The sequence below is a fragment of the Zonotrichia leucophrys genome, chromosome 12 (genome assembly GCF_028769735.1).
Source record: "Zonotrichia leucophrys gambelii isolate GWCS_2022_RI chromosome 12, RI_Zleu_2.0, whole genome shotgun sequence".
Taxonomy (NCBI): Eukaryota; Metazoa; Chordata; class Aves; order Passeriformes; family Passerellidae; genus Zonotrichia; species Zonotrichia leucophrys.
The window spans coordinates 8955670-8978661 of NC_088182.1; the positions used below are offsets into that span (position 1 = coordinate 8955670).

Here is a 22992-nt window from a genome sequence, read left to right on the forward strand (position 1 = left end):
CCCTGAGGTAGGAACACAGCCCAGGCTGCAACTCCCTACTCTGGTCCTGGAAAATCAACACATCAGAGTCTCCTCATTGAGCTGGGAGGTATCAAGCTGCCTTGATTGATCCAAGCTATTTAAACCAACCCCAGTGCTATAATGTCAAGCAAAGCAATGCAGTGAAATCGCTCCAATAAGTTTTTTCATGGGTAAAAGACCAGAATTTTATTTTTTAATCTAAAGTGAAAGCTTTATCTACATGGGATTTGATTAGGAAACCAGATATATAAATCAAGAAAGCCATTATTTTGACACCCCTGAGCTCTGGGCTGCCTTTAATACTAAAGGCAGAAGAGAATAAAGGGGAATGTAAGAAATTCCCCTGATCTATCCATGAATTTATGTCAACTTTATTCCTCCAGTGGTTTAGTGCTTATGGAGTATTTTCAGAGCCAGGAGACAAACGTTTTAACTAGTATTGAAATAGTTTTGAATTAAAGGAGGAAAAAATAGGCAAGGAAGCATGCCTGTTCTGCATTCCTAAACATGGGTGCTATGGAACCACAAGGCAAAAAAAATCCAGTAAAACCATATTTGAGAATGTTTCTTTGGGGAATGTTTATATGGTGGTTATTTTTGTCATATTTCTGATGGATGAAATTAAATCCTTCTGCATTTCTGCCAGAGGTATTTACATAAGAGACCACACAGCTCTGGAAATAAAGGAAATGGGTGCTGTGGCTGCCATGCTCACATAGGAGAGCAGCTCTCAGTGTGCCAGGTTCCAAGCTTTCGGCTTTCTCATCCTCCCAGTGTCCTGTGATGACCCCCTGTGCCTGGGGCTGTGCTTCCAGGTGAGGAACAAAGGCTGGCATGCAGAGCGACTGCAGCTGGGGCTGATCCCGGGTCCATGGCCACAGGGTGAGATCCAGGGACCCTCAGCCCTAAGGTGACCACAGGGACCCTCACCTCCAAGGAAGCAGCCAGGGACACTCAGTTCCAGGGTGACGCAGAGACCCCCAGAGGACCCTGAAGCATCTCAAGTCTCAGGGTGAGGCCCAGAGGCTTCCAGCCTTGAGGTGAAATCCAGGGACCTTCAGTCCCAAACTGATCCCAGGGACCTTTCGCCCTGGGATGAGACCCTGAGGCCTCCATAGGACCCTGAGGCATCTCAAGCCTCAGGATGAGGCCCAGAAGTCTCCAGCCTTGAGGTGAAATCCAGAGATCCTCAGTCCTGGAATGAGACCCTGAGACCGCCATAGGACCCTCAGGCCTCTCCAGCCTCAGAGTGTGATTCAGGAACTCTGAGTTTGGGGTGACCCCGAGCACCCTCAGGCCTGGATTGCCCCCAGGGCCCCCCAGCCCTGGGGTGAGACCCAGGCACTGCCCCAGGGCCCCTCAGGCCTCACAGGTGGGCAGGCCTAGTGCTTGGCTGCATCCCAGGCCTGCGGAGGGCCTCAGGCCAGGCCTGTCCTGGGCCTGCAGGGCCGTGTCCCCTGGGCTGTCCCCACAGCCACAGGACACGGGTGATGCTGCCCTGAGTGGAGCTGGCCATCTTCTTCCATCTCCCTCCTCCCTGCAAGGCACTGTGGCACCATGGCCGCTGCTGGTGGGGAGAGGCCGTGAGGGCCGTGGTGCTGTTTGGGGGCTCCCTGCCAGGCTGTCAGCCCTCAGAACAACATGAACTTCAACATCTGGAACATCAAGGAGATGCTGAGCACACCAACAGCCCTCGGGTGAGTGTGGGTGGGGGGAGATGGAGAAGGGATGGGGTGTAAAACCAAACACTTGGCAGGGGTGATGACAGGTGAGGTTAAACATGTCCAGAACTGATCTGTGGCTAATTAGGAAAGTCTAATGGAAATTCATTAGCCTGCTCTGGGATCCTGTTTATGTGCCCAGCCTGCCAGCACTGCCATAGACCCACAATTGGTGGGAATCTGAAAATCAGCATTGGCTGGAAGCTGGACCCTTGTCCATTCAGGGTGTATTTGGAGAAGCCCTGTGAGCCATGCTCATCTCATTAGATAAGTCAAGTGTTCCTCCTGCCTGTGCAGAGGGCAGATAGAACGAATCGTGATGTGCAGCATTATTGCACATTATGTAACTCAAAAATTATTCCATATCCTGCATTTATACACATGGCTTGTTTTCTTCCCAGCAGAAGCCAAAGAGCAGCTAGAGCTCTGCACATCTCCAGTCTACAGTGAAACAACAAATATTCAGATATAAACATCTGGAGGGCAAATATGTAAGACAAGCTGCAATTTGTACTTCAGAGCATCCTTTGTATCACATGGCTAAAAAAGGCAGTGGGACTCATCCCCTTTTTGACTCCAGAAAAGCTAATTGATGAATTTGGTACTCTGACCCTTTGTTAGTTAAATAACCCACTTACATAACTAACTTGTTCAAATTCACAGTTTTAGTCATACTGTCTCTTTGGCCAGATGTTACCAAAATGAGAGATGATAATGAAAACATAATAGTCATTTTCTTGCCCATTATAGAAATGCTTGTCATATAGATATTAATTAACTGAATTTTGCACAGATGCAGGGGGCAAAGGGGAGCCAATTCAGGGGAAAATTTATTTCTATCTCTCACAGTTTTGTCTTTATAATTGTGCATTGCTTAACTCTATTGTCTTCTTGGTACCTGCAGATTAATTTTGTTTGTTTTATGGGAGGTTTGTTAGTTTTCAATAAGTTGTTTCTAAGTTTGAAAACCTGTGACTTTTTTCAAGTCAGAGACTGAGAAGGGGAAGTTTAGAGAATATATTTAAAAGACATAATATATTTAAAATATATAATTGCATTTTTATATTGTATACATGATATATAAGATCTATTTTTAAAATATATAAATAATTCTGTGGAGTTGTGCCTTATGAAAGGAAATGAGTGGAAGAAGTACAGATGACTATTTGGAAAGGAATCACTTTAATTTCTTCCTCCAAAGTAGCCTATCACCTACAACATCTTCCCTTTTAACTCATTTATTAATGCAGGAAGAAAATATAGGCAAGATTTTAACACCCACTCCTCAGCATTTTCCACATTTTTTACAAGTGAGTTCAAAAGGGTCAAATAGGGCATAGAATGTTACTGGAAATGCAACTGGGTTTTTAGAGGAGATAAGAAGGGGAAGAAAATTTTCTGTGGACAATTAACTTTTTCTAAAGGAAAGAAAAGTTTCCCACAGGAACATGTGAATGTGTGTGTGTATTTAAAAAGGGGGCAAAATTGTTGATTACTTTTCCCTGGCTGACTTCTATTACTAGAAACCTTTCCCACCACAGCAGGGAATGCTGTTTAATCCCCAGAAAACTCTGTCAGGGAGCTTTAAAAATGAAACATAAAATCAGCGTATAATCTAGGCAGAGCATGACTCACTCTGTGAGTTCTTTGCAAGTTTGAGTCAGGGTGTTACTTCTGAGAGCAGCTGCCACCAGGTCCCCAGGAAATGCAGAGCTCCAGTGATGCATTGCCCTCACAGACACAGCTCTGCACAAGCCCCAGAGTGCTCTGGGTTTTATTTGTTATCTGTCAGACACACAAGTGCTTCTCTGCAACCCTAACAGCCTGAGAAATAGGGAGTGGGGAACCAGAACCCCTGTTCCAGCTGGTTTTATGTATGAATATTGACATAACAGGGATTTGAGAAATGAAGCAGAGGGAATAAGATCAGGCTGGACAATAGTATCAGGGTGCCAGTTATTTTAGAGGGTGGAAGGGGGACACATGACAGCTATACTGGGAGAGCTTAGGCTCAATTTGAGTGTATTGACAAAGAACACAGTTTTATGGATTGAAATGCCAGCCTTCATTAGAGAAAGTGCCACGTTGAGCAGTGCTGCTGCCTGCCCAGCCTGGAGCGCTGGCAGAGGGAGATCACAGAGGATGGGAGGACAGCAGCCACAAAAGCACTGATGCTTCAATCAGCCTTTGACTGACTGCATAAGCATCACAGGGGTGTGATGCTGAAAGTACATTTTCAGGCACCATCAACACCATCAGCCTTGGCCAGGGGCTCTCAGGGGAAGGCACACATCTTGCCTTGGCCCTGAACTGAGCACAAGATCCCTGTTCAGGCCATTTACTCTTGTAGTGCTACCATGAGAGTGGCAGTAGGGAACTGGAGTCAGGATCTCTGCAGGAGCAGCAGATGCCAAAAAATCCACTGCTGTTAATTAAAAGAAAAAAGACACTGGAATAGTAATAATAAACCTCAGTAAAAATGAAATTAAACTGTACAGCCCAAAGGGTTAAATGGTTGCCTGAGGGAGAAGGATTATTCAGACTTTATTATATAGATTTGAAATTGAAGTTATGAGAAATTTCTTGTATCATGAGAAAAGAAGTAACTTGCAAAATGCATAAAAGCTACTCATATACTCATATACTGACTCCCAAAGACATCAGAAGCAGAAAGCCTGCCAGAGAGTGTGTAAGGCCAAGAAATTATGAAAATATTAAAGAGGCATTCTAAACAGCTTCTTGAAGTTAAGGCCTACTTGGACCACTACTCTGTATGGTTTATTTCTGCTGTTGAGAATAACTTCCAAGTTTAAAAACCTCATTCAATCCATTATCCATGAAATTCCATCCCAAATCACAAGGTCACATATTTTGAAGTTACATTGAGGTTCAAGAAGAAGCAGAAAATGAAGAAGACAGGCAAGACAAAGACCAGGAGAGCAGCTGTAAAATTCTAGAGCCTCACAGGAATGAGAAACCAGGGCTGGAAGTGCAGGCTGGAAGATGGCTTCAGGCTAGAGAGGGAAGTAGCAAAAAAAATCCTTATCTCCAGATGCCTAACTTTTAATATGGTTGGGGATGAATTTTGTGGGAGCAAACAGGGCTACTCTGCAGGAATGCCAATCTCCTCTGAAGGAACAGGCTCTGTTGTAACTGGCAACCAGCTCAGGACAAAGGGCTACATGGATGCCAAGGTAAGGATGTCTGGGCAGTGTTGAATCACAGCTGAATGAATAATGAAGAGAGTCATAGAAAGTAGAAATGACCTTGAGAAATTAAAATAAGACCAGAGGGATTTTGAACCTGAAATCTGGAAACTGGAGGCAGTGTTTGAGCTGAATAACTGAGAGGGATTTCATCGTGGTTAATGCATTAGGGCCAGTGCCAGAATGTGTTTGTAGAAATTCCTTTTAGGATGTGGTGCAAGTTATTTGCAGCAAGCAGGTCATGCCATTCCAGAGGACAGGAAGCAGAATAATAATTTTCTGCTGTTTCCAGTGAAGAGATGGCAAATGGCTGGAGGCTGCAAGAGCAGCTAAAACTCTTTGATTTTAACTCCTCCAGCTGCCCTGTACCCAAAGCCAAGGCTGATCCTTGCTCATTTGCTGAGCACATTGGCAGGCAGCTGATAGTGAGGATGAGAGCAGAATAGCAGAGCCAGAGACAGTTCCTATAGATACAGGCTAAAGGCAGGAGGGAGAGCAGGTGAATGGCAGCTCCCAGAATTTATACTGGATTTGTTGTGATTCAGCCCTGGGCCCTAAATGAGGAGGAGCAGAAAGGGCTCTGAGATTTTCTGGAGGGAAACCAGGAGAAGAGAGACTTTATGGCACTGATCCTACTCAAGACACTGCTACTAGGAGAGAAAGATTTCTTTGGGAAAGAGGCTTTACTGCACTTTGAAGAAATGTGTCAGAAAGGTGTAAGTGAGCTTCACCCACAGTGCTTGAGAAGAAGAAGGATGTTGGCACGGGTTCAGTGGGGATGACAGAACCAGAGAAAATCAGTGTTTATAGCAGCACTGCAGATAAATGTTACATTGCATATTGTAGAAGTCTCAGTTTACTTTTTCAAATGACTCTTAAACCTTGGTGTTGACACATTAGGACAGATCCAAACAACAGAATACAAATAGCAGTTCTTAAAAAAAAGATTGATGAGGCCTATGGCAATTTACAGTTATGAAGCTTTAGTTTGTCAGTGTGCCTAGAATATCTAGGAAACTTTAGAAGAGGGTATTTATTGCATGCCATGTTTGTTTTGAGGTAAGCCAGAACCTTTGAATGAAAAGTGAATGTTTGCATGTGATTGTGTTAAATACTTGGAGTGGAAATCAGAAAATTAGAAAAATGAAAGAAATTCCTGAAAGTTCTTACTCCTCCTATAAAGGGGGAATTTCCACTGACAACGAGGAAACAGAGCCTGGGAAGGCCTTGCTGACCCCCCAGATATGCAGAACGCTGCAGATTTTTTAGATCACGCTCATGTCACGAGAAAGGGTTGGAGCTGCCAATATTGCAATACCTTGCATTAAGTTAGGTTGGAAAATGAAGTCATTTGACCATCAGTCAGCAGAGCATGATTTACCATTTTTTGGAGCTGTCAAGAACTTGTTTTACATATCTAAAGCTGGTTTTGCTTCGGATGAATATGCTAATGCCAGTACCAAAGGAATGTTATGTGCACCAACACAGATGATTTGGAGCATGGCTCATGCTAGCAGAAAGCCAGAAGTTCTCCTGAGGTAAACTATTGCACTCCTCACTTAGGAGGGACTGCTAAGTGGAACTGCATACCTGGGATGTTTCCTTGCTGTTTATGGGAAAGGGTTTATATTTAGGACCGAACATGCACCCTTGAATCTCAGGCATTCTGAAGGGAATGGTCAGGTGGTTTGAAGAGCTGCAGTTGCCTCATCACGGATCTGATCCCACATCTGATCATCCTTGTCTGATCTCTCTGGCAGGGACAGGCCTGGGCCAGGCATTGCCCAGATGGTCTTGTTAGTAAATTAATTGCCAGCAGTGTTAAGCAAGGGATAAAGAAAGCATTGCTCAGGGGAATGAGTGCATTCAAAAGAGACATCTGTTTCACCTTGCCCTTTAATTTGCAAAAGTGTCATCATTCCTAAACCAACTGCTGAGGTAGTGGACTTAAAGCAGAAAAATTGGGCTCCAGAGCAGCCAACAGCTGCCTTTGGTTGTAGTGCAGAGTAAGCCTAGGAAGTCACTTGGTTCATAAAGTCCTGTCAGCTCAATACTCCTCATAAAATCTTTGTTATAAGAATCTTGTGCTTCAGGTAGTAAATAACACAAAGCACCTGAGAAAACGAGCGTACTATGGGGTGTGATATTCACCAATTATACTGGACAATTTCAAAGGCGGTTCATCAAGACCACAAAGCATCTGAAGATTATAAAACCCTTCCTCAAACTAAGAGGGAGCTTTTTTTGTCTGGAAGAGAGAAGGATTTAGAAAACTGGTGCAGGAGATGTAATGCTTACATTGCAGGCAGGGCCTCTGCCTGTGTGGGGTCAGGGCAGCCCATGTGCTCACATCTCCCCCACATACTGCCTGTAGATTAAGAAAATTTATTTTTTTTTTACAAAGCTTAGCTGAGATGGAAACAAGAAGCTGTGCAAGTAAAACTGTAGTGAGATATTTTTCTTAGCCAATTTGGGGTCCAGAGAGGGATTAAGGGAGAAGGTTTGAATTCAGACAGACTTATCAGGCTTTTTGAGAATTCAGGAACCCATACCTCATCTATTTTTGCCTGCAGCTCAGTGCAGTCAGTGAGCTTAGAGCCAAAAGCATTAATATGATATTGTCAGTGACACTAGTGTATAATGGAGACCAAGCAGTTCAAGTGCTGCTGCTAAATCCCCTCCCTGTTGTGTCTGTGATGTTTGGGCTCCTTCCAAAACTGGGGATTAACCAAACACGTCACTGCTAATAAATGTTGAGGTGATCATCTCTTGTTATACACATGAGTTATTATCCTGTTCCTTCTCCTTTACTTGTATCATTTGACATGGAAGAAAAATCTGTGTAGATTTTTCATTAATTATTTTCATTTATTTTGGTCTCTAGTCCCCAGCTCCAAAGGCAAAACATCTCTCCATCTTGGTAGCTCAAAAAAAGCAAGAGCTGAGAATATAAACCTGGCACAGTTTTTTCGTGTTTGGTCCTAACCTAAACACTCAGCCAGACCTTGTGGATGTGGAGCAATGGAATAGTGATAATTTAAACTGAAAGATGGTAGATTTAGATTGATTGTTATGAAAAAATTCTTTCTTGTGAGGATGATGAGGGACTGGCACTGGTTGCCCAGAGAAGTTGTAGATGCCCCACTTCTGAAAATGTTCAAGGCCAGAAGGGATGGCACTTTAAATAACATGGTGCAGTGGAAGGTGTCCCTGCCCATGGTGGGAGGGTTGGAACTAGGTGATCTTTAAGGTCCCTTCTAACCCAAACCCTTCTACAATTCCTTGTGAAAAAATGAAAGAAAGCTTTTATATGTACCTTTGCTAACAAAAAAAATTGAAGTCAGGCTCCAACACAATGAGAAAGCAGTGCAGCTGTGCAGGGAAGCCCTTGTCTGAGGGAAGCTGGTCCTGTGCCACAAGCCTAGTCCATAAAGCAGGAGAGGAGTATCAGAGTGTTTCTGAAGAGGAGTAGAATCAGAGCAACACAGCAAAAAATCAAGGATATCTAGGAAAGATTTATTTGAGTAACGCTCAAGGGAAAGAAGAGCACTTTTGAGCAGCATGTTAATATGTTTGAAATACTTCCAACAATTCATATCAGTTCATCCAGCCATATGCTACCTCTATTTATTTGTTGTTCTACTGTGTCAGACTTAAGGCATCTGGAGAATAAACGCCCAAGAAATGTCAGCAATAAGTCAGAAAGGTTTATTGTTTAATTCTCTTGGAGCTGCCTTCCAATTTATCGAAGCAACACCTGAGTTACAACAGAAATTGTTATCCAGAGTAGCACTTCCAGCAGGCCATGTAGGGAATTTTGTTTGGCTTTTTAATTACTCCAGACTCATTCACCTCCCTCTCTGCCCCATTTCAGGCCCAATAAGTTTTCCATGAGGAGCAGCACTGCCAGTGACTACTCGAGCCTGAGTGATTCTCAGCTGCTCTTTGGCTCCCAGTTGTGCCCGGAGAACGCGCAGTCGGCAGCGGCACCGCTGGAGCTGGGCACGCAGCTGGGACAGCAGAACTCCCAGGATGTGAGTCTCACTCCCTCAGCCCTGTGCAGGCACACAGCCACCATTCAAATCCATGGAAAATGCTGAAATCAGGTGGTAACATTTGCAAATGTCAGTAACTGCTGAAATCAAGTTGTCTTCTTCCTACATACACATCCTTACTGTGACAAGACAAAGTAGCAGCCTGGTCAGAGTAGTGTGGTATTTATAACAGATTGCTATAAATTATTATTGAGATAGGTATGATTTTCTTCAATCACATTTTGTAAGTTACTGAAATAATATGAAATTATTCTCAAGCTAATGTCTTTAGACCACCTACCTAGCTAAGTCAGAATATTACATCTATTTTTCTTTCAAAAATGATGTATTTCACTTCCTTAGCTTTCTGCAAGGATGACAGAGCTACTCAGTGTTTGCTTCCCTGCACTGACAATGACCTTGCTGCTCTGTTGTTAAGGTAGATGCTTGGATGATTTTGGATAGGGGTGAAGAGTTTTCTAAGCTCACAATATTCCTCCTACAGCTCATGGTTTCTGGTGTTGCCAGCCTCCATTAAAATAGTTCCTGCACAGCTAACAGAGAGAATCAGATCAGAATAAACACACCTGGAGCAAAGATTAGGGAAGGGCAGTGGTGCCAGCTTGGAGGCCTCAGGCTGTCCTTCAGTTCCAGATGCTATCTGCTGTCCTATGTATTTTGCTTAGGAGCAGTTTTCATCAGACACAAAACAGGAAATTCACTTTTCACAATTGAAAAACATTGATGGAATTTGCATTTTTTTATATTTTAAGGAAAAGGCATTGCCATTTTCGTCACACAGTGTCTGGAAATTTTGTAGAACGAAGCTTTCATATTAATATTAAATTTCTGTTCTAAAATGTGTATTGAAGCATGTGAAAAACTCATCTACAGTCTGTCGATGTTGCTAGTTGGCAGCAAAATGATGTCATCCACCAGGCAATTCAATAAGATTTTTTTTAGATTCCTGTACAGGGAGATTCTACTGACAACTTGAACTTTTCTACAATTTCAGGAACACTGAAATTCATTTATAGTCCCTGTCTTGAACATAGAAGGGAAAAAACCCAGCACACCTTATAATTGTAGCAAACTGAAAATCCTCAAGATGAGAGAAAAGCCTGTGTCTGGAGGAATTTGGGCTGGGTCTCAGTTCCACAGAGAGCTGATCTAACTAGGCACACTAAATGAGGCATAATCTCACAAAATTCTTAATCTCCTCATCCAATGTAATCTGTCATGTCCAATCACTGGGAAGTCTGTCTGCACTGGATAAACAAATGGTTTCTTCTAATTAATGTTCTGATTATTTTTGTACTTCAACAGTTTTCTTTTGTTTGTGTCACAGAGCGAGCCCAGTATTTTTACCAAATACCAGACAAAACCACAGTTATTTGATGAAGAAACAAGAGAAAAGGGTTCTCTTAATTTTGGTGCAGGAAGAGCAAAAAGTGTCTTGGAAAATTTTGAAGTGGATAAGAAAAAAATAAAGGATAAATATGACCGGTATGTAGACATCCACTGGAAATTCTCTCTTCTGGTAGTTATCACTCTCTGCAGCTCCTTCTTCCACTCTTACAGATCACATATGGCATATCTGCATATTTCTCTAAGAAAAGTATTTTCAGGTTTTAAATAATTTCTAATTAGAAAGAGTTGCAAGGTAAGAGAATAGTGTTTATTTGCAGTTTATGTAACACATTCAGCCATAAGCCCCACTGAACAGCAAAACTCTAACCTAAATTTACCTTTGTCTTTATCTAATCAGCATTGTTTCTTTTTTCTGTATTGATTCTCTGTGAAAACCCTTTTCTCTCAAACTTTTATAGGCTATGTGGGGAGTGATAAAAGGGACTCTGAGGGTGGCCTTCACATTTGGGCCAGATGAGGGGATTGCCAATCACACTTGTGTGCAGATTGCATCTTTATAAACCTGCACATATCTCTAGAATTTTATTTCCATACAAGATTTTTATGTATTGGTTTTTTGGTAACAGACAAGTGTTATTTGCTTATGTAATTTGCATCTACTCTTTGTCAAACATCAAGAATTACAGGTACCTGTAGGTCCTGAAGGACTTCAAGGAACAAGCCAGCAATTTAAAGCTCAAAAATGAAATATGGCAAACTCCCCAGTGCACCTATAAATAATTCTTAGCACTGTACATTTTGTAATGTAACATCCGAAGTGAAGTGTGTTTTTATTGAAAGCCTTTGATCAAATCTGGCTATGTATTCTCTCCTGCCTTTTTATTGGGCACTGCCTTTCTGATAAGACAAAATTTAATTCTCCATTGCCTATTAGAAGAAGATTTTTGTAATGAAATGACAAAGTATTTTTAAATGTTTAGGCATCACTCATAATTATTCCTTATTTTTTCTTTAAATGGATTATGCTTCTTCCTACACTCCAGACTTGCTCCCAGATTAGAAGCCTGTTTTTAGAAATAACTATATTATCTTTTCAAAGATAAGCATATAATTTATCAATTTGTATCCCCCTCAAGTTTGACTAAGAAAATGAGTATCTTCCTTTCCACAAAGCTAGAGAGATTTCTCATAACTAGATTCTACCTGGCCTCTGCATATTTTTGGCTGTTGTAATTTAGATCACTCAAATGATTGACTTCAAATGACCCAAATCTTCAGAGAGGAAAAGGTTATCACTTTGCTTAGCAACCATCCGTGCATTTTGGTGTGGCAAGTTAATCATGAATATAGCCTGGTTCCTGATACGCTGGCTCAACTTAAAAGGGCAGATAACAGAAACCGCAGGCATAATCTCAGGAGAAAAAGATCTGCAGTATTTGTTCTTCCTGGCCTGGGCTTTGTTGATGCTGAAGCTTTTCCCGTGTTTTTCCCACAGTTATTTTAGTCCGAGCACAATAGCCGTGTATCGCAGCAACTGGCGCGTCACAGGCCGGGTCCTTCCGGAGCCGATAACAGCGCTCACACCCCAGCAGCTAATGGACAGCTGGGCAAATGCCAGCGAAAAATCTGACAGAGAGGCCAAAATCTGAGAGTAAAAACCCCATAACTTCATGTATTTGATATATATGAGCATGTGTGAATATGTATTTTTTTCTTACTTTACATTGCAGAGTCCATGTTTTCCTGAAACAGCTGAGGTGACTTCAAAGGGTTATGCCCCCTGAAGTAATCATGGTTCTGTGCTAACATTTCATTCTACATTATGCCTTGCAGTGTTTCATGTCTCATTTTTACAGTGATCTTTTCAATTTTTGTACACTTCAGTAATTTACATTTCTGTTTCATACTTGTTGGTTTTTTTCCATTTTAGTGAAGTCCTAAGCACATTTATTTCCAGCATCAAAGACAAGCTTCAAGAGGTAAGTTACTTCAAATTCAGAATGCAAAATAATGAAGAGTTAGAAATACTACAGACTATTCAGTATTCACTTTCTCTCCTTTGCTATGCTGATATCTAAAATATTACATTCTGTGTCTTAAGCACTCAAATACTTTAAACCAACAACTGTAAGGGTTTTTTTGCATATACCATTGCCTTTGTGTCCTTAGGGTCAAGGTCTTTAGGGACTTGCCTCAGAGCCAGTAGTGGAATTTCTCTGGGTCTCTAGAGCAAAACAAGCTTAGTGGCAGCCTGCAAATATCAGTTCTTTTTCCCTTCTGCCTAAGAAAGCAGTCTACTCTCAGGATTAGTCATTGTGGTCTGAAGGTGAAGGTCTCTGACCCAACACTTCTAAAATTCATTTTATTAGTTATTATTAATCCTATTTTACAGATCAGTGTCTCTTTTTTGAAATATGTTCAGATTTCATGAGCCTTTTGAGCCATCCCAGATCTTCTTTGGGGTTGCAACTAACAGCTGCACAAATTGTTTCAAGTGACAGATAAATAACCATTTTCAGGCTGTTCCATTTCATGAGTTGCAGTCATTGTTCTGTGGCATCTGGGGATGTGATTTTGCAAACAAAGAAAAGGCAATGTTTTAATTTCCCCATTTACCTTTGTTTTTACAGCTGCCAGTGCGCTTCGAGAAGTTTGAAGAAATGCTTGATTCCAAACTCAAATCCAGTTTGGTTGGCCTAGAAACCCTTTTCAAGACATGTAAGTCCTTCCTGTGTTCCTGTTAACAGCAGAGGGCACAGTCAAACTGCCAAATGTCAGCATGTTGTCAGAAGGCTGGGGTGAATTGGGCAAGTCATTCTGCTCACAGCTGTTCTCCCTTAGGGAGGAGAGAAAAGAAGATTTATCCATGGTATGGACTTGTCAGGTTTTCCATTCCTATTATCTCATTTTTTCCTTCTCTCCGTTCTCTTGTACTTAGGCGTGGCATGGCTAGACACTGTGCTCAAATTGATAAACACACCTCTGGTTTTGTGTTTTGTCTGGAGTATGATCATTTTTAGGCTATCTGGAGTACTAATGGAATACACAGTAAAAAATAACTCAGATATTTATATCCTGAGTATCCACATTCAGTTTTTAGGGCTTTCTCCAATTTTCATATGTTAGTTTGAAGTCTTCCATTGCTCCTCTGTGCTTGAAGTGATTAAGTTTTGGATGTAAACAAAACTAGTGTTGCTCATTTCTTGAATGAGAAGCACATAGTGAAGCACACTATTGCCATGATAAAAGGGTGACCTCCAGAAAAGCCAATAATATAAAATACTTTTGAACAACTCTGTCTCTCAAGTGGCTAATCACAGAATCTTTACTGAGGGAAAATGCTTCAAGAAATCGTTTCTAATTTAGCTTAGATCTGAGCCTTTGAGAATACATTAATTTTTAATGCTGGTGTGATGCTTTATCAACACTCTGTCAGGACTGCTCAGAGCTTGCTCTGCTCTGTGCCAGAACAAGAGGCCATTTTCAATATACACAAGAAACGTGAAGTGAGTTGTATCTTGTGAGATGAAGGCAGCAGACCTTCACAAAAGCACAGTGGTATTTACTGTGTGGCAAAATGTGGCTTCCACAAAGCACACCTCTGACAGATAGCTTTTAAATCAACAGAGCCCTCTCAAGCAAAAAGAGTGGAGTCTGATTCATTATGCTGGAGGCCATGATAGGCTGTACATTTGAAATACCAATCTCATTGTACTAAGAACATTCCCTTGCTGTGTTTGGCAAGTGCTCTTGGTGGGACCCTAATGTAAACAAAAATCTGTCTGCTTTGGCCAGCACAGCAAATTCCCTCTTACACATTTTCCCACCTCCTAATTACTTCAGTGCCTCAGCTTGTCCACTCTGCAGCAGGACTTTGCCTAATTTCACATAGCTCGTGAACAGAAATTGTTGTCATGGCACTGAAAATCAAATCTATTGTTCAGGGCTCCCCCTCTTCATTCCATATCATTTACTCGGTTGTCCTGTTTCGTCTCCATATCCATTTTCAATGAATGTGCCTTGAATGAAATGAGAAACCTCCCAGAGGTGCATGCTGCTAGATTTTCAAAGCAATTGAAAAGAAAAATTGGCAGTTTCTGTAATGCATCATGCTGCAGAATGTTGAATATATAATGAAAATCATCACATGCTGCACAATGTTGTTCTTTTTATATTTCTGGGAGGTTCATCTGTCACTGGTTAATTGCAGATAAACACTGCCATTTGACTGATATCACAGTGATGGATAATTAAGTTCCCACGAAATAGATACCTACGCTAGTGCCTTGAAAAGAGGCAGTTCCCTTGAAAAACTGGTATAAAATTCCAAAACTCAGGTGAAAGAGCTAAATTCAGAGCTAATAAAGTTCTGAATGCCAGTGAGTGATGATACAGTACCTTGGGATCTGGGTTACATGGCAGAGATATGTTAAATCACTGGCAGTGAAGGATTTCACATGTAGGAGAGGAATGCAGAAGATGAAGAGAACTAGTGCACCAGAACATTCCAACAGCTCTGAAAAGCAAAGGAAGGTGGAACTTGAAATCAAGTCTATCTTCATTAAAAGCTTATAAGGAGTATCACTGGTTGCATTTTTAGCAGTGGGTAGCAAGCATATTTGGCAGAGACTGCACAGCCACCAGGCAAGAGCAAAACAGAAAATATTTTTCAAAATGTATTTCCAAAGCATTTCCAAGTGCTGTTGGGCTGGCGTGGTCTGTGCAGGAAGATTTTTTAAAATGTTCTCTTTTGAGTGTTTGTCCATATGTGCTTGCACACAGTGGATAGAACTGTGTCTAGCCCTGGAGATGATACAAGGTTTGGCTGAGCAGCTTCCACAGAGGCACAGGCGCTCTGTGCCTTGCTCACATCTCAGTGGGCAGTGCACAGGGAGGTAAAGGGGCAGACAGACCCTGTGGCCTCAGTTCTTCCACCTTATATACATATACTTTTTCTCATTGACTTGCCCATTCATTATTTTCTATTTCCTTCTGGTTTCCACTCCTGTAGCTTGTTTCTTTTCATATTTTTCACATTTTAATTTTCATATCCACCCTTCTATTAAAGTCTTCTATTTTTTTTATACAAATGTCAATTTTCACCACTCAGCCCTCTCTTGCTGCTTTGCTGTTCTGTATCTGGTAGTTCCAGCTGTGACAGCTCAGAGCAGCTGAATCCTCCACAACACCTTGTCTGCAGTGCACACGAGCAGCATCCTCCCAGCCTGAGTGCCACAGGCAATCCTCTGACACACTGCCATCAAGGGTGACAAAACAATGTGCAATATGTCACTTGCAGAGGTATGAGGTGATGCAGCTCTCTGACAAGATGCAGGGCACAGTGAGCAGTTTTCAAACATGACTTGCTTCCAGACTCCCCAGGCCCAGCAGCTGCTGGCAAAGTTTCCAGGGGACATGGCTGTGTTTAAAATGGTGAGATTTGAACTTGTTTACCTTGAACAGCATGGTCCAGACTGGGACACCCAATTCAGACTCCCTTATGTCCTGTATGGATTGAACAGTCAAAAAGCTTGAAAGTGATTTTAAAAATGTTTTTTTCCATGTAGCTGCTAACTAGACATGCAGTGACTGACAAAGGTGAGGGACTTAACCAGAGGTTTAGTCTTAACTTGAGGTGAGGGACTTAACCAGACTCCAAAAGAGCTCAGTATGGATGGTGAGAGGAAGTGTGGATGTTCCAGTAGATACTGGAACCCCTCATTGTCACAATTCAGGGCTTGGAGCAGTGTGTGCTGTAGCACAGGGTGAGATCAGGGGCAGCTCATCCCACAGTCCCCTGATTCAGGTGCTCTCTGATGTCTTGTGGAGCAGGACCCAGGCTAAGCCAGCACAAAGCTGCCAGCTGACTGCTTGCAGTGTATCTGAGCAGGGTGCAGCCATGTCAGCCAGCTCTCTCACCCTCTGGCACAGCCCCATGGCTGCCCAGGGAGAGCATGCACTGCTCTGCTGAGCTCCAGAGCTGTCTTCCCTGCTTGTGTCTCACCAGATTTGTGGCACCTCCAATTTCCCCTACTGAATCTGGGCATGGGGAAACCAACCTCCTTCCAAAGTGTTATTTAAAGTGGCTGTGCTGCTAGTGCCAATCTCAGGATGAGCTGCATAGATGATGATAGAGAGGCATCAGAAGCAGTTGCTGTTTAATATTCCTAGGCTGGGAGGCTGGTGCTCCCTCCCTTGGCTGCTCAGGCTGTAGTTTTCAGCTGCTGGGAGTGCAGCTGCACCTGAGCACAGGCTGATTTGCAGGGAACTCTCTGCAGCACAGGGTGGCAGCCCTACCCCGAGGTCCTTCAGCCTTTTATCTCATGCCAGATTTCATATTCCAAATGTTGTTATTGTAAACAGCAGCATTGGAACACAAGGGTACAGCAAATCAAAACACAGCAATGTCTCAGATTGTAAAAAACTGCTTTGTTTAAATTACCTCGAGAGAGGCACAAGTCTGTGCATAAGTCACCCATTAACTGAGTAAAGATTTCCTGTCTGTGATCAAGTTATTCAATAACTATCTGCTGCAGGGTTTATTTGAAGGAAACCTCTGAAGCAGCCCTTCTTGATCATATTCAAAGAAAAAAGACTTAACAGGGTCCTTGATCTGATCTAATTTGGCTGTCTCAAGGCCTATTTTTTTGGTAAGCCTTTATTAACACTTATTTTTACCTTGTTTATTAGTGCTTGACAAGTCTGAACACTTCTCTGGGTATAGAAGCAGGGAGGGAAGGAGAGTCCCCTCCTCTGTACTGAGGGTTTTTTCTGCAGGATACTCCTACACGTATAAACGAAACATGTTCAAAAGGCTGGCTGCTGCTTGCTTGCCGGCAGCACGCTGTGCTGAGTCAAATGTGTGTGCAGATCACAAGCCCAGTGGATGCAGGACTATTTTTAGACTGAGGATAGTATGTTGAAGAAGAATAGATAGATTAGGGAAACCAGAAAGTTTTAAAAATAATTCTGAGCTAAAATTAAGCATATGGGGAAGAACAGCAAGGTAAGCTTGCAGATGCTGCCCTTCTTGTATCTTCACGATGTAGGCATGGAAGGTGATAAAGTGACATGAAAGGAGTTTCTTCCTTCACTCAGTACTGCTTTCCTTCTCTTTGTAGGTTGGCAGGCTCCCCCAAAACCTCCTCTCAGATTGCAGGTAGCCTTTGTTTCCAATCAGGGAGATGAAATGTCTTAAAGGCCCACTCAGACATTCACTCCCCCGTTACAAATCCATTCTACAAACTATAGCTTTCCAGGTTTCTAAAACAGTCTAAATCTGTCAGAACAAAACACTAAAAGATTAAAAACAGCAACCACATTGACTGCAACAGCATATTGTTAGAAATACCTGCAGATAATCCTCAGAAATCAGTCAAGCTCCTACAGAGAACAAGGCAAAGCCATGTGGTGATGTGCATCCTGATATAATGGAGAAATTCCCCTCGAGCTCCAGTCTGGGAGGTGGTTTTAATTCAGTGTGTGTGAGGATGATGCACGGATAAGGCAACTGCAGGGTTCTGTCTCCCAAATGACAGCTGTGTGCACTGTGCCCAGCAGGGCTACTTTGGAAGAGGCAAAGTTAAAATCCCAGCAGGGCACAGGGGATTCCTGGTGCCAGGAGGTGCCATTCCCTGTGCCCATCCCTGAGTGGCACCTCCAGCCCTGTGCCACCCCGCGCCTCAGCTTTGCGTGGCTGAACGAGACAAACACTTTCAATCTCCTTTCATAAGAGGAGATTACCATGTAAGCACTTAATTAACTTGCAGCTTTTCTCTGCCCATGTCTAGCCCAGTCTGTGTCTTTCCTTGCACATAGACAGCTGGGAAGGATTGTGGGCTTCCAGACATCCTGGGGTGCATAGCAGTTCTGTCAGGCAGAGCTGGTGCATGGCCACTCACCCCACTGCCCAGTGTCACCTGTGGCCTCTGGGGCTGGCATTTACTTCCTTGTGTCACTTGCTAAATAACTGAATGCCCTTTGACTTTTGCACCCAGGTGACTATAGCAGATTTTAAACCTGTTTGGCCCATGAGAAGACCTTGATGAGCACCTGTCAGAGCTGCCTTGTCCCTTCATGCCACTCAGCTCCAGAGCTGATGTTTTCCCTTTAGTTGAGGCTTATTTTTTAAGTTTCTCCTTATTTTTTCTCCTTTTTTTTATATTACATGACAACTTCCAGTGAAAAGCTTTGTTTGAATCTACAGAAAGGCCACTGTGTTGTCTTTGACAAAGAAGTCACCTGCATTGTCTTAGAGCATTAAATCACAACCCACCTTTTATAAAATCTTGTTCTTATTCTATTTCCTTTCATATCTTTGAGTACTTTTCTCCTCAAAGTCTGTTCTAAAACCTTGCACCATAAGACAACAAATTACTAAGCCCATAATTGCTCAGATTTTTTTCCTTTCTTCCTTCCCAAAATTTCAAAACCATCCCTGTTTTTTCAGAAGCAAAGCCTGTACAATCACTTTCTGCCTGCCGCTCCCTAATAGTTATTAGCTCTTTAACCAATTCCATCTCCAGTTTGACAGAAGGCCACAGCTCACTGAGATAATTAAGTCCCTGGAAGCTTAATGAAAAGAGCTGAGCAGGAGGAGAAGGGATCCCCAGTGCCCTGCAGCCTTTGAGCACAGCACTGTGGGGCAAGAGGTGCTCAGCAAGGAGCTGAGATAAACACTGCAGAGCAGGAACAGCTTCAGATGGGCTCTCAGCTCCTCTGACACCAAAGTCAATCAAACACCTTGGATCTGTAGCAAAAGAAGATTCATTAATTGCAGGGCTCTTGTAGCAGCTTGTTGAAATGTAGGCTTTATTCTGATTTCTCTCAGGTATGCAGTGCTCCAGCACTCCAGGGTTTCAGTTCTCCTGGCCCATTGGTTTGGCAGTGCTTTACCTTAGCAAGAGTGCTTTGGATCCTGTTCTGTGCCAGCCAGCCAACATTCCACACCATCTGTACACACCTTCCTGCACCCTTCACAGGAAAGACCAGACATGTTTAGCTCTTTCTCTCCACTCTTTCTCAGCTCTTTCTCTCTGTCCTAATTTACAAATTTAAAGTAGACTTCCACAAGATTGCTAAAGATTTTTCATCTCCACACAGAATGCAAGCTGTGTTCCTATCCCATAGTGTATTAGGCACAGCAGTGGTTCCTATAAGAGTAATTGAAGTTGTATGGGGGGAGTTATATAGTTATACAATCATATAACACAAATCCCTGGGGTTTTATCAGTTTTTCAAAAAGACTGACTGAATCCAAGAGCAACTTGCTTCAATTTAAAACCCTCCCAGGGAGCCTGTGCCTCCACAGGACTCTGCTGGGGCCCCCACTACTAAGTGCTGGGCACAGCTGCCTGGTTCAGGTGATTTCTGACCCCATCTCTTCCCATGACCAGCAAATGGAAATTCCGGTTCTTTGCACACTCCTTCATAATTTCTCTCTATTCCTTCTAGTAGTTTTCCTTCCATTTTCAGCCTCCTGTGCATTTGTGACACAGTTTCTCTGGTTGCACTTCTTAGCCATTAACTTCTTACACCTCCATCCAGTTCAAGCCCCATTTCCCATCACCTGGTTGCATGAGAGTGTTGTTTATACAGGGGTGGATCAGCTGTACTGGGGTCCCCCTGCCTTGGCCATGCCTGTTGTGCACCTGGCAGACAACCAAGCCTCAGCCTTCCCTGCATTCAGCCTACCAAATTCTGCAGCTCTGCACAGCCTCTCTTCTCCAGCTGCCACATTAACAGAGGGCAGTAAATGAGGTTTGGACTATGTGCAGCATCTTATAAATGTCAAGTGTCTTCCATTAAAAATCCACCCCATTGTTCATTGCTTGGGGCTTGGGGAGATCACAGCAGGAGAATCATGTGGTGATTCATGCCAAGCCATGCAGAGAGTAGCAATAGTACTGATAGCACTTTATTCACATTTACAAATGAAAGACCAAATGTGGTTTTTATTGATTTCCCTATTTAGTGGAAGATGCTCTTCAAAGTCACTGCAGCTTGGTGCTGAAAGCTTTGACAGAAAAAAGCCAAATGGAGCAGGCACTGCTGGAGATGGAGAGGAGACTTGCAGCCGTAAGTGAAGAAATTAATCTTTTATTCTGAATCCTCAAACTGAATTTCTCCTGCTTCTTCAAAATACTGACTGAATATTAAATTGCCTTTGAATGGTGGATTATAAAGCAGACTGCTCCTGTTATAATGAAAGGGGAAAGACATATTAAAAAGCTAATTCTAGGCCAGCTACTGACAGAGGCTTACCCAAGCTAACAGTGCTGTAAGCTCTGACAGAGCCCTGGTCGGTAAGAGAAGAAGCCAACAGTGCCTTGTTGTGGCAGGCTGTGATGGAGCACTCTCTGCTTCCTCACCTGACACATGCCTTTGCTGGAGACATGGTGCAGTGCATGCCTGTGAGGGGAGAGCACCTTGTCCCTCAGCACCTTGTCCCTTCAGCCAGGTGTGTCACAGGGAGAGGAAAAAAGACGTGAAAAGGAAACAAGTGGATGTGAGCGACACAAGAATGAACTGTCAGAGACCTCCTGATCAGGGCTGGTTTCTCCAAAGGCCCTGCTGCAGGAATTGCTTTTGGCAAGGATGTGTCACACCAGCACATGAGAAGGCAGTGCTCCCAGGAGAGGGGGCACACTCTGGGTTAGGGGGATGCTCCAGTCCCAAAACTCTCACCTTTGTGGGAGAGTTTGAGGATATCTATTACACAAGAAGATGCAAATTGCTAATCTTTGGGTCAATACCAAACTGACACATAGTACCTAAAATTTCCTTACTATTGTGCCTTTTTGTGTGTTTTTTACTGCTTCTGCTCTGCTTTCTGCTTCCCCAGAAAGATGCTGAGATTTTGGATATGAAATCCAGTATGCAGCTGCTGAAGGAAGGTCTGGAGTCCCTGCCAGCCCAGCTGAATGACCAGTTCCTGAAATCGTGTAAAGAACTTGGCTTCCTGACGCCGTGTAATGCCTCAGCTGGGCAGCACACGCTTGTGTCTGGTGCCAGCCTGGCCCCTCACACGACAGATAAATCTTCCCAGACCTCCCCTGGGCCGTGCCAGTACTGTGTCCTGAGTGAGAAGCACCTGCACAAGCCATGCTGCCCAGGCAGGGGAGTTTGCAGCTGTTCAGGCTGGTCTTATTTCCCCTGTGTGACAGTGGGACAGCAACACAGAGCCTCCCCTGGAGGGAACCAGCTCACTGGAGATGGCACATCTAAGGGTGACCTAAACCCAGCCTCAGAGGACAAAGCCAGCCCCATTGCTACAGCAGCCTGTGGCACAGCAAACACCTTTTTGCAGGAGGTGAAATGCAGCTTGGAGACACAGAGCTGTGCTGCCCATCCTTGCATGTGCTGGGCTGGCAGTCACTTTTTGGGGAGTAGTCAGAAGAAACAGTGTCCTGTACCACTGGAAGGGCCTCTACGAACCCCCCTGAGGAAGGTGTTCAGGAGAGGCACTCAAGGGTTTAAACCCCTGACACCATCACAGCAGCAGCAGCCTCAAGTTTGCCACCATTCTACACAGAAAGCTACACCTGGGCAAAGACACAGCAACTGGCCCACAAACCATGAGGTGGAGAAGGCAGCTGTAGGGAACAAAACAAAACTGAGTCCAGGAAGGATGTCCTGGAAAAGAGCAATAAGGAGAAAGACAACACACTCCACCAAGAGGAAAGGTGAACGCTCTGGATGTGCTGACAGTGGGCTGAAGCAGAGGAAGGCAACTGGGATTATTGACTTTGAAAGCTCCAGAAAAAATACCCCTCACAGCTACTTGGTTGATCTCAATTCAGAAAACTCTGACCTGGTTTTTGCAGCTCCCCATCAGCAGATCCTCAGCAGTCCTAAGATGGGGCTTACAAAGAATTTCACACCAGTGCCACACTCTGATAAAAGCTTGCAACAACCTGAAGGCAAAAGAAAGAGAAGTCCTGAAATTAAAAAAACAATGAATGTTTCCAGTGTAAAAAGGTATCTCCTGGATTCCTCTCCCGAGGAGAATGTGCTCTCCCTGTGTAGCACAACAGGTGTAAAGCAAATGAGCTACTTCAGCCGCCAAAGCCCCTCAAGCTCCAAGAAACCACACCCTGTCAATCCACAGGCACAGCAGAAAACAGCCTGTTGCTCTTTACTGTTAGATAGTGATTCTTCTGATTGAAGGGGTTTGTTTCATGCTCAGAGCCCTTAGTGCAGAATGACCATTTCAGCTGCAGTTTATTCCTCTAGGTGTGTTACTGGCATAGTCAGAGGCAAGACTCAGGCCTGCATGGTTGAAAGTACTATTGCCCAGTTGGAGATATTGTAAGGGACTAAGCAGGGCTCTCCCCTGGCTTGGAAAGCTGAAGGGATCTGTGCTGCTTTACTTCCCTGCTCCCAGCAGAAATGCCATGGGCTTGAGTTACACATTTACACAGCAGTGAAGTACCTGACATTCCCAGGGAGGAGAGGGCAGGCAGAGCAGACTGTCAGCTCAGTCAGATTTGGCACCGAGGTCTACTGGAAATTCCTCAGCTAGATTGATACAATGCTATCTCTGTGGCCCGAGGCTTCACTCTGTTTCTCACTCCTAGTATCTCTGTTGGTTTGCTATGTAAAAGTTCAGGTTTTTAGTAGAGTAGTATTGTTCTGGTT

General features: G+C 43.4%; 1 protein-coding gene across 1 annotated transcript; it reads left to right on the forward strand.

The window, feature by feature from the left end:
* Positions 1 to 1662: 1662 nt before the first annotated feature.
* On the forward strand, positions 1663 to 22882 carry IHO1 (interactor of HORMAD1 1). The gene is made up of 8 exons (XM_064724161.1): positions 1663 to 1718; positions 8823 to 8982; positions 10331 to 10488; positions 12284 to 12332; positions 12984 to 13071; positions 20327 to 20430; positions 21197 to 21631; positions 21665 to 22882. Exons 1-8 carry the CDS (start codon positions 1663 to 1665, stop codon positions 22517 to 22519), a joined length of 1905 nt encoding a protein of 634 aa, XP_064580231.1. The 3' UTR covers positions 22520 to 22882.
* The last annotated feature ends 110 nt before the right edge of the window (positions 22883 to 22992 follow it).